Source organism: Scyliorhinus torazame, chromosome 6 (genome assembly GCF_047496885.1).
Source record: "Scyliorhinus torazame isolate Kashiwa2021f chromosome 6, sScyTor2.1, whole genome shotgun sequence".
In the NCBI taxonomy this organism is placed as follows: Eukaryota; Metazoa; Chordata; class Chondrichthyes; order Carcharhiniformes; family Scyliorhinidae; genus Scyliorhinus; species Scyliorhinus torazame.
In genome coordinates this window covers 287,594,198-287,606,604 of record NC_092712.1, presented here as the reverse complement: position 1 = coordinate 287,606,604, position 12,407 = coordinate 287,594,198, and the positions used below count along the sequence as shown (strand labels likewise).

Sequence of the window (12,407 nt, the reverse complement as noted above, 5' to 3'; positions counted from 1 at the left end):
CTTAAGTGCGATGGCCAAGGGTTCAATTGCTAGCGCAAACAGACATCCCTGCCTCGTGCCCCGGTACAGGCGGAAATATCCTGAGCTCACTGCATTAGTCCTGACGCTCACTGTGGGAGCAGATATAACGGTCTCATCCAGGAGATGAACGTTAGCCCAAACCCAAATTGTCCCAGCACCTCAAAGAGGTACGCCTAATACACCCAATCGAAAGCCTTTTCTGCATCCATCGAGACTATAGAATCATAGAATTTACAGTGCAAAAGGAGGCCATTCAGCCCATCGGGTCTGCACCGGCGCTTGGATAGAGCACCTTACCTAAGCCCACACCCCCACCCCATCCCTGTAACCCAGTAACCCCACCCAACCCAACCTTTTTGGACACCAAGGACAATTTAGCATGGCCAATCCACTAACCTGCAAATCTTTGGACTGTGGGAGGAAACCGGAGCACCCGGGTGAAACCCACGCAGACACGAGGAGAAAGTGCAAACTCCGCACAGAGAGTGACCCAATCCGGGAATCGAACCTGGGACCCTGGAGCTGTGAACCAACTGTGCTAACCACTGTGCTAACGTGCCCACCTCCCCCATGTCTATTTCAGGCACTTTCCCCACCCCCCCAGGTGGGGACATGACCATATCCAAGACTCATCCAATTTTGCCAGCCTGGTCTTCAGAGGTCCCTTTGGCAAACAATCCTCCAGACCTTTGCCAAAACCTTAGCTAACACCTTTGCATCGGTGTTCAGTAAAGAAATAGGCCTACAAGTTCCACATTCCACCGGATCCTGGGTCTTCTTCAGGATTAGGGAAATCAACACCTGCACCAACGTGGCGGGCAATTCCCCCCGTGACAGAGTCATTGTACATCCCCAATAAATGACTAAACCTCCCCCCAACCCCCCCCCCCCTCCCCCCCCCCCCCCCCCCCACCACCACCACCGCCCCATCTGCTCCGTAAACATCATCATCTCTTTTGCCATCCCCAAAGTTACTAAGGACTTGGGGCTCGACCTCTCCGTTCCAACACGCAGTTCAAATCACCACCCATGATCAGCTGATGAGTCGGGGAAGGCTAACAATGCCTCTTTTTAGAAAATCCATGCCAGCCCAAATAGGAGCGTAAATGACCAAGACTTGCCACTCACCATCACAAATACAAATCTTCTCAGGATCCAGCACCATGAAGGCTACTCTGAAGGTCACCCTCTTATTAAACAAGCTCGCAACCCCTCACGAATTCAAATCAAAATTTCAATAGAATGCCTGCCCCACCCATCCCTTCCTTAGCCATGACTGAACCCGAACCCTCAAATGAGTCTCCTGCAAGAAAATCACATCGGCTTTCAAGCTTGTCAATGCAAAAACACCCTGGATCTTTTGACCGGACCATTTAGCCCCCTCACGTTCCATATAATCATCCTGACGGGGTTTCTAAACGCCCTCTCTATTAGGATCTGCCATATCCACTTTGTACAGCAATCCAGTCAAATCTAGGCATGCCTCGGTTTTGGGCCCAACGAAAATGGCCACCATCATCACCCTCTCCCAAAGCTAACCAGCACTATACTACCCCCCCACCCCCGGGCCTCCTAACCACCAGCCTTCCTTCCCTCCCCCTTCAAACAGTCAACCCCTCCAAGCAACTCACAAACCACCCCCACTCCGAACAATAAAACCCAACCAACCTAGGCTAGCTGCCTCGCCCCCATCCCCCTTTTCACGTTACTTGCTACAGCCCCCTCCCTCACACTGCACCCATTTTATCAGCATCCCTGCTAGCATGGTGATCCCCACTTGGAAAACAGCAAAAGGAACTCAATCCAAACTACCCTAAATCGCACTCTCCCAACTGAATTAGTGCAACCCAGGAAGAACAAACTGACGTGTTCCGACACCCCAAACATCCGTTAAGAGAAAAATTCATAAATCAAGTAATCCCAACATCAATCATGGTACAGAACCAAAACATGAACATGTAAAATATCCAAACATTCAAAAAACAATAACAGAATTGTACATCATCCCCATTAATTCGCCCCAAACCATTCTTTCTCAGTCATTCGCCTCCTCCAGTATATTAAAAGTGTTCTCTGCTCTTGAAATTGACCCATAGTTTTCCCCAAATACTGGACATTTCTCCTTACATGCTGCCTTGGCCTCGTTAAAGCCCCGCTTGACGTTTGGCAGGTCTGCACCAATATCCTGGTAGAACGTATGGAGTGACCCTCCCAGCTACAGTCTTGCATGGTCTTCGCCCACTTTAAGATTTGCTCCTTCTCCAAGTATTCATGCAACTGAGCTTTTACCACCCGTGGTGGATCCCTGATTCTCGGCCTCTGGCTCAGCTATCGGTAGGCCCGATCCACCTCCGGGGGTTTCAGGAAAATCCCCTCTCTGACCAGCTTACAAAGCATCTTGGCCATGTATTCGGTGGTCCTTGTACCTTAGATTCTCTCCGTTAGTCTAACTAGCCTCAGGTTTTGATGCAGGATCCATTCTCTCGGTCGTCCATCATGGCCCTCAAAGCTTTGTGGGCCTCCGCCAGCATTGATATCCGTCTCATAATCCAGTCACTGTGTTCAGAGACCGCCCTTTTCCACCTTCCAAATCGTTACACCCTGCCACTCCTGTCGTTGCTCCACCCTTTTCATTGCCCAGTGAAGAGTAACTATTGCCACCTCAGTCACCTTGGACAGGTCCTCTCAGCCTGTGGTTCTGAATTCATCAATGGTGAACTCCATTAACTACTCTGTTGGCAATTCAGAGGGCGTCGATAATCTGGTGAGGTCCACACTGCGCCACAAGGGTCCTCTGAATGTTGAACGGTGGTTTTGTTAGATTTAAGCCTTGTATTATAAACCGCCGATATCCCACATCGGAGGAGAAAAAAACGTCACTTGCTTTATGCTACTTCCCACCAAAACACCCTTTTGCCAAGTAAAAAGGGCCAAAAACCAAGTCTCCAAGTGGGAGCCACCTTTTGCTCAACTGATCAGCTCATGGCTGCCACCGGAAGTAGAGTTCTTTAATGGAGTAACATGCACTGTGGATAAAGGAAAGCCTGTCGACACACCTTACTTGAATTTCCAGAAGGCATTTGATAAGGTGCCACATCGAAGGTTACTATGGAAAATAAAAGCTGAAGGTGTCGGGGGGGGGCAAACAGTAACATGGATAGAAGGCTGGCTGGCGGGCAGAAACCAAAGTATGCATAAATGTGCCTTTGTCTGATTGGCAGGATTTGACAAGAAGTCCCCACAGGGGCCTTAACTTTTACAATTTATATTGATGAGTTAGACGAGGGGAGCAAATGTATAGTAGCTAAATTTCCAAATGTCATAAAGATAGGTAAGAAAGTATATTGAGATAGGTAAGAAAGTATATTGAGAAGAGGACATAAGGAGGTTGAACACAAATATAGATAGGTTGAGTGAGTGGGCAAAAATCTGGTAGATGCAGTATAATGTGGAAACTTGCTCACTCTGGCAGGAAGATTAAAAACAGAGTATTACTTAAATGGAGAACGACTGTAGAATGCTTGAGGTGCAGAAGGACCCTAGTGTCATAAACATTAGTATGCAGCTAAAGCAGGTAATCATGAAGGCTAATGGAATGCTATCCTGTATTATGAGAGGAACTGAACATAAAAGGATGTAATGTGTCAGTTGTACAAGGCATTAGTAGCGTATGCAGTGTGGTCTCCTTATTTAAGGAAGGATGTAAATGCATTGGAGGTGATTCAGAGGTTTACTAGATTGATACCTGGAATGAGCGGGTGGTCTGATGAGGAAACGCTTGACAGACAGGACTCTTTTCCACTGGAGTTTAGAAGAGTGAGGGGTTAACTGATTGAAGTGTACAAGATCCCAAATGGTCTTGACAAGGTGGACATTGAAAGGATGTTTCCACTTGTGACTGCACCAGAACGAAGGGACATCATTTTAAAATTAGGGGAAGTCTCCTTTTAGTACAAAGGGGCTGGTTTAGTACCGTGGGCTAAACAGCTGGCTTGTAATGCAGAACAAGACCAGCAGTGCGGGTTCAACCGCAGTACCGGCCTCCCTGAACAGGCGGCATAATATGGCGACTAGGGGCTTTTCATAGTAACTTCATTGAAGCCTACTTGTGGCAATAAGCAATTATTATTATCAGAAGAAAATTAGAGGTGTTGTGCGACTTTGGAACACGGTCTCAGAAAGCTGCGTCATTGAATATTTTTAGGGAGGAGATAGATCGATTTCCTTGCCCAACAAGAATCTACGGTAATCAAGCATGATCTTATTGAATGGTGGAGCAGGCTCACGGGGCTGAATGGCCTCCTTCTGCTCCTATTTCTGTATGTCTTTTCATCCATGCCAATTACATAAATTTTAAAAAGCTGAGGCCCCAGCACTGATCCTGTGGCACACAAATTGTTTAATCTCATCAATTAGAAAATGACCCACTTACGCCTACTCAAGTCTTCTATCCATGCCAATGTGCAGCCCCCATACCATGAGCTTTTATTTTCCGTAATAACCTTTGATGTGGCACCTTATGAAAAAAGTTTTTGAAATCCAAGTACAGTATATCCACCGATTTCCCTTTATCCACAGCACATTACTTCTTCAAAACTCCAATAAATTGATTAAACACGATTTCCGTTTCACAAAACCATGTTGACTCTGCCTGATTATAGAATTTATCAAATGCATGCTACAATATCTCTAATGATAGCTTCAACCATTTTCCCCATGACAGATGCTAAGCTAACTGGCCTATTGATTCCTGCATTCTGTCTCCATCCCTTCTTGAATACCCGAGTTACATTTTCTATTACATGGAACTTTCCCTGAATATCATGAATTTTGGAAAATGAAAACCAATCCATCAACTGTCATTAGTCATGTATTTTAAGACTCTAGGACGAAACCCATCACGACCCATGGACTTGTCAGCCCATAGCTCCAACAATTTGCTCAGTACCACTTCCCTGGTGAGTGCAATTTTCTTGAATTCCTCCCTCCCATTTCCCCAATTTACAGCTTAATACCCTTGGATGTTTTTGGATTTTCACAAACATATCAGATGTATCCCAAAATGGATAACCTCATATTTATCAATCCTAAAATTATTCGTTTGATGACTACGGGACATCCCAAAGCTATTTGAGATACCCGCACTCCTCTAATTCTGGACTCTCAAACATCCTGATATGAAATCCACCATCACTGGTGGCTGTGCATGTTAGCTGCCTAGGCTTGAAGCTTGGAATTTCCCTCCCTAAACCATTCCATCTGCTACCTTATTTTCACCCTTACAACACACCACCTTGGCCATACTCTTGTTTATCTGCTCTAAAGCTTCTTTGTGATTCGGTGTCTCATTTGGTTTTTCACTATTTTCTGTTATAATGCCTAGTGAAGCACGTTAGGGCATTTAAAACAGCTACATAAAACCAAAAGGTTGTGGTCATTTACAAAATGTATCTTATCTCTCAGATATGGAATCTGAAGTATATGGGGCGGGATTCTCCACTCCCGCGCCGAAGTGCCCACGCCGTCGTGAACGCCATCGAGGTTCACGACGGCGCGAAATGGCCCCTATCCCGACCAATTCAGGGCCCGATAATGGGCTAGGAGCGGGGCCGCGTCATTTACACGCGCCAGGCCTTGTCGACATGTAAAGGCGGCGCCGCATACATGACGCGGCTGGCGCCGCATAACTGGCGTCACCCACGCATGCGCGGGTTGGCCGGCGCCAACCCGCGCATGCGTGGTTGCCGTCCTCTCCGAGTCCGCCCCACAAGAAGATGACAGACGGATCTTGCGGGGCTGCGAAAGGAGGTCCTCCTTCAGAGAGGACGGCCCGACGATCGGTGGGCACCGATCGCGGGCCAGACCCCATTTGAGGTACCCCCCGGTGCAGGATCCCCCCTCCCCCACCCCCCTCCCCGCAGGCCACCCCCCCCAGCGTTCCCGCGCTGTTCCCGACGACCAGGTGTGGACGGCGCCAGGGGGAACCCGCCGTTTTGGCCTGGCCGCTCAGCCCATCCGGGCCTGAGAATAGCAAGGGTGCCAGAGAATCGCCATTTTGGGTGCTCGGGCGATACTCCGGCCTGCACCATGCGAAACTCGACGGGGCCGTTCCTGCCGCTTGGGAGAATGGCGTGAGGGCATCGGACCGGCGTCGCGGGAAAACCTGGCGGCCCAGGCGATTCTCCCAACCGGCGCGGGAGTGGAGAATCGCGCCCACGATGTCTCCATTAATGCTGAAAAAAAACCAAGATCAGTATGTACTTTTACAAGAGGAAATAGCACCGGGCCTACAAATACTGCTGGATTTGTAGAATAAAAACGATTAATGTTTAAATGGGAATAATGCAAAATAACACAACAGTAGTTATTTTTATAAACCATGGACTACAATTACACTGAATTTGTTTTTATGCTGGATCCCAAAGAGAATTTGCGAAAAAAAATTAATGGACACAAAGAACTTTTCTGCTCTTAACATAGAAGTCTGAGCAAAATAAAAAGTGGAGAAAAACTATTCTTCATTTTAGCAAATAGAAAATTCAATCTTTTTATTCATCTTTGGGTGCTTTAATATGATTTTTAAAAATAATTTTACATAACGTGTACCTGCTCTGAAGAGAATGTATTTTAGGTGATTTTGGAGGTTTGCTGGCCTCAATTCCAAGCAGCTGGATGGTACCATTGTCTGAAGCAACAGCGAGATAATGGGAGCCCTGGCAGAAGGCCAAAGTTTTGATTTTTCCTCCAATCCGAGAATAAGTCAAGATTGACCTACAGATAAAGACAAAATCAGCAACTGAAAATTATTCACAGCATTCCACTTCTTAGAACTAAATAAATAAAATAGGCCCTTCAGAAAACTGCCAATTTGTTTCAGCCAGAATAATGAGATGCAAACTTGACTATATCAGCAACAATTCTGAACAAAGCACTTCTTTACACAAAGAATGCTGGAAATCTGGAACTCTCCCCAAAAAGCTGTTGAAGCTTGGTGAATTGGAAATTTTAAGACCAAGATTGTTGGATTTTGTAATTAGACAAGAGCATTAAGGACTATGGAACAAAGTAGGTAGATGGAATTAACCGTAACCTAACTGAATGGAGAACATTCTTGGGTGGGCTAGTAGAATGTTAGAAAACAATACCTCAGTCTTCAGTCACACAATACATTTATAAACTTATCCATACCGAGTCATTCCACAAGAGCAACATACATCAAATAACAAAGTACAATCTGTCCAGACAAATTAGATCAAGCCACCAGTGCATTGTTGGGAGCAAAATAAACAGCAAGTGCTCTCTGCCTAGGTCCCCAACAATGAGGGAAGAGAGGAACATTGAAGCACAATGTCTTAAATCAACAAGCATTTTCCATACAGTGCAACCCAGGACAGGAGCTTTTGGAACACATTGTTATGTAAATTAAGTTCCTTCTATATCTCTAAATAAATGTCCCTTAGATGCACAATTTGTCAAAAATGATGTGTCAACAGATTTTTTTTTTTTTTTAAATGTAAGAACAGTGGAGAAACATTTGAAAAATATATGCTTGGCAAAATGAAATAAATTATACTAAGCTGATTAGTAAACACCACAAGTTTACACCAGCTTTATTACCAAAAAATGTCCAAAAGATAGAAGGCCAAATTTTCTGCAGAGTGTTAATTACTGTAAGATTGCCACTCTTCTCCTTTTTACTGATTCCAGACTGGCACTACATCTCACCTGGACTTCAAACCTAAGCCATCTGAGAAATGTACAACATAGGAACATAGGTGCGTCTGGAGGCCTTTATGGGTAGGGCAACAGCTTCGAGGGAAGCGAAGCCATGCCCCCCTTTATAAAGCACTAGCTGCCATAAACCAAGTTTAACGATCCCAGCCATTTTGACAGGCAAGGACAACTGCAGAAAGTATAGAGTGGGTGAAATGGGATGGAGTATAGTTAAGGAGGTTTTTTTTTTGGGGGGGGGGGGGGGGGGGGGTGATGTTCCAAGGGTCTGTACCCTGGAATGAGAACTGATTTTAATCCTTCTATCGTGAGGGCCCATACCATGGGCAATCCTTCTAACTTTGCTTATTCTGCCAAGAGAGCCAGTACCACCCAAATAGTTTTGGATTGCTTCAGATGCAGGATAATTGACCAACAGAAGTTTAAACTTCTGAGCAATTCCTATATAGTTTTTCTGTGAAGACTTTTAGTGTGTGTATGGGGCCGGGGGTGGGGGGGGGGGTGGGGTGGGGGGTAAGAGTTAAAGCAGAAACAATTGCATCAAGCTGGTGGTAGAAAGAGAATGGAAGTCATAAAGTACACTAGCTCTCATAACAATGCATGGTTATATTTATATCCCATCTATAATTTGGTTATCACAAGCCTTGTTCTTTCTTCTTCCATTTTACTTGTGTGTGTGTGAGGGGGGGGGGGGGGGGCACCACAATGCTAGTTGATCACCCCTCTTCATCTCCTCCTGTTAAGTCACCCATTTCACTTTCAAATCCATCTGATCTTAGGCTTTCCACTGCTCTTTCATGATAGTAATATCACTCAATTTTGCATTTTGTTCCAGGATTAGTGTTTCAAATTAAAAAGAGGCAATTACAGGGGTAAGAGGACAGATCTAGCTAAGTGCACTAGGAACACAAGAACTAGGAGGAGTAGGCCGCCTGGCCCTTTGGGATTGCTTCACCATTCAATAAGATCATGGCTGATCTTTTTGTGGACTCAGCTCCACTTACCTGCCCGCTCACCATAACCCTCGATTCCTTTACGGTTCAAAAATCTATCTATCTTTGCCTTAAAAACATCCAACAAGGTACCTCAACTGCTTCACTGGGCAGGGAATGACACAGATTTACCACCCTTTCGGTGAAGAATTTCCTCTTCAACTCAGTCCGAAATCAGCTTCCCCTTATTTGGATGCTATGCCCCCTAGTTCTAGTTTCACCCACCAGAGGAAACAACCTCCCTGCTTCTATCTTAACTATTCCCTTCATAGTTTTATATGTTTCTATCAGATCGCCCATCATTCTTCTAAATTCCAATGAGTACAGTCCCTACTCAGCCTCTCCTCATAAGCTAATATTCTCAACTCCAGAATCAACCTAGTGAATCTCCTCTGCTCCCCCCTCCAGTGCCAGTACATCTTTTCTCAAGTAAGGAGACCAAAACGGAACACAGTACCCAGGTGTGGCCTCATCAGCAATCTACACAGTGCAACATTAAACTCCATCCCTCTAGCATTGAAGGGCAAAATTATATTTGCCTTCTTAATTACCTGCTGCACCTGCAAAACAACTTTTTGAGATTCATGCACAAAGACACCCAGGTCTCTGCACAGCAGCATGCTGCAATTTTTTACTATTTAAATAATAGTCCATTTTGTTGTTATTCCTACCAAAATGGATGACCTCACAAGTACCAATATTGTACTCCATCTGCCAGACTCTTGCCCACTTACTTAAACTATCTATATTGTCATGGGAATGTCCCATTAAGAAATCTTTGGCTTCTCAAATGGCTGCAGTGATGTCATTGTGTGGGTGGAGCTGGGCGGTGGCTCTGGTTTTTACTTTTGTTTTGAGCTGGAAGCTGTTTGTGGTTCTGAGTTTTACTTTCGGTTTAGGCAGTTGGAAGCTGTATTCAGACCACAAGGATCTTGGAGTCTCTCTCTCTGCATGTTAAAAAGGTGTCTCAAGATCACTTGATAACTTCAAAGTAATACCCGTGTTCTGGAAGGAATTCAAACCTACTGTTTTGTGGTAAAAGGGATTGTCTGCTTTATGGATGCTGTTACTTGAGTGAAACAGTAAAGGGAAGTGATTGAAGGTTAAATATAGAGGACTGTAGCTGTGTCGGGTATTTATGTTTGTAGTTGATAAAATGCTTACTGTGTGTGTTTATAAAATGTTAGCTGAATTTGAAGAATAAACTTTGTTTCTGATTACAAGTGTTTAAGGCCTCTGTTGCATAACACCTGAAAAGTAGGCCCTTGTGCTCTTCATAACATAGATACATAGACGAGAGGAGCAGGAGGAGGTCTTTTGGCCTTTCGAGCCTGCTCCGCCATTCATCACGATCATGGCTAATCATCCCACTCAATAGCCTAATCCTGCTTTCTCCCCATAGCCTTTGATCCCATTTGATCCCATTCTCCCCAAGTGTTATATCCAGCCGCCTCTGGAATATATGCAAAGTTTTAGCATCAATTACTTCCTGTGATAATGAATTCCACAGATTCACCACTCGGTGTGAAGAAATGTCTCCTGATCTCTGTCCGAAATCATTTACCGTGAATCCTCAGGCTGTGACCCCTGGTTCTGGACAGACCCATCATTGGTAACATCTTCCCTGCATCTATCCTGTCTAGTCCTGTTATGTCTAGTCCTGTTAGAATTTTATAAGTCTCTATGAGATCCCCCCTCATTCTTCTGAACTCCAGCAAGAACAATCCCAACCTAGACAATCTCTCTTCATAGGACAGTCCCGCCATCCCTGTGATCAGTCTGGTAAACCTTTGCTGCACTCCCTCGAGAGAAAGAACATCCTTCCTCAGAGGAGACCAAAACTGCACACAATACTCCGGGTGTGGCCTCACCAAGGCCCTGTACAATTGCTGCAACACATCCCTGCTTCTATACTCAAAACCTCTTGCAATGAAGGCCAACATATCATTAGCCTTCTTTACCGCCTGCTGCACGTGCATGCTTACCTTCAGCGAATGGTGCACAAGGACACCCAGGTCCCGCTGCACACTCCTCTCCCCCAATTTACAACCATTCAGGTACTAATCTGCCTTCCTGTTTATGCTTCCAAAATGAATAACCTCACACTTATCCAAATTATACTGCATCTGCCATTGGTTTGCCCACTCGCCTAACCTGTCCAGATCTTGCTGTAGGATCCCTGCACCCTCGTCACAATTCACCCTCCCACCTAATTTGGTATCATCTTCAAACTTTGAGATGTTATTTTGTTCCCTCATCCAAATCATTGATATATATTGTGAATAGCTGGGGTCCCAGCACCAATCCCTGTGGTACCCCACTGGTTACTGCCTGCCAATCTGAAAAGGACCCATTAATCCCTACTCTTTGTTTCCTCCCTGCCAACCAGTTTTCTACCCACCTCAATACATTTCCCCCAATCCCATGAGCTTTAATTTTGCACAATAATCTCTTAATCAAAATCTATAAACAGTTGTAGGTCAGGTGAACTCCATGATATACTTTGGTGTTCTCTAAACCCTGGCCCATAACAATATCCCTCTGCACACTGTGTCCTCTGCAGATTTTACTCAACCATTCATCTTGGTGTCATCTGCAAACATTGACACATTATTCTTGGTCCCCAACTGCAAATTATCTTTGTAAATTGTAAACAATTGCGGTCCCAAAACTGATCTCCAAAGCACACCACTAGCCACTGATTGCCAATCAGAAAAACACCCATTTATCCCCACTCTTTGCTTTCTGTTAGTTAACCAATCGTCTATCCATGCTAATACTTTACCCATAATGCCATGCACCCACATCTTATGCAACAGCCTTTTGTGCGGCACCTTGTCGAATGCCTTCTGGAAATCCAGGTACACCACATCCACCGGTTCCCCTTGTCCATCACACTCATAACGTTCTCAAAGAATTCCAATAAATTAGTTAAACATGACCTGCCTTTCATGAAACCATGCTGCACATGTCCAATGGGACAATTTCTATCCACTTGTCTTGCTATTTCTTTCTTGATGATAGATTCAAGCATTTTGCCCACGACATAAGTTAAGCTAGCCGGCCTATTGTCTAACCTGTCATTTTTAAACAGTGGCGTCACATTTGCCATTTTCCACTCTGCCGGAACCATCCCAAAGTCCAGCGAATTGGATTAAAAACTAGAAAAGCAGTGGCAAACATATGTGGCGATACTTCATAACTTTCAAAGTTATATTCTGGTGAGAAAGAAAGACTCCACAAGAAGGATGCACCTTTTGTTACTAACTAGGGAAGACTGGGTGGTGTCAAATTGAAAGAAAACAAAACTACAATTCTGCAAAGTTTAGTGGTCAATCACAAGGCTGGACAGAATTTAAAATCCAGCAAATTAACAGGGAGATTGAGTTTAACAGCCGTGAGGTTTTGCTGCAGCTTTATAAAACCCTGGTTAGACCAGACTTGGAATATTGTGTCCAGTTCGTGACGCCTCATTATAGAAAGGATGTGGATGCTTTGAAGAGGGTGCAGAGGCGATTTACCAGGATGCTGCCTGGACTGAGGGCATGCCTTATGAAGAAAGGTTGAGGGAGCTAAGGCTTTTCTCACTGAGCGAAGGAAGAGAGGTGACTTGATAGAGGTATACAAGGTGATGAGAGGCATGGATAGAGTGGATAGCCAGAG

General features: G+C 44.9%; 1 protein-coding gene across 1 annotated transcript in view; it reads right to left on the bottom strand.

The window, feature by feature from the left end:
• Positions 1-12,407, bottom strand: part of pik3r4 (phosphoinositide-3-kinase, regulatory subunit 4) — a 143,564-nt gene that overhangs the window by 40,980 nt on the left and 90,177 nt on the right. The window contains exon 13 of the mRNA XM_072509794.1: positions 6,628-6,792. Within this exon, the coding sequence (XP_072365895.1) occupies positions 6,628-6,792 (165 nt within the window). The remainder of the gene's footprint in view (positions 1-6,627; positions 6,793-12,407) is intronic.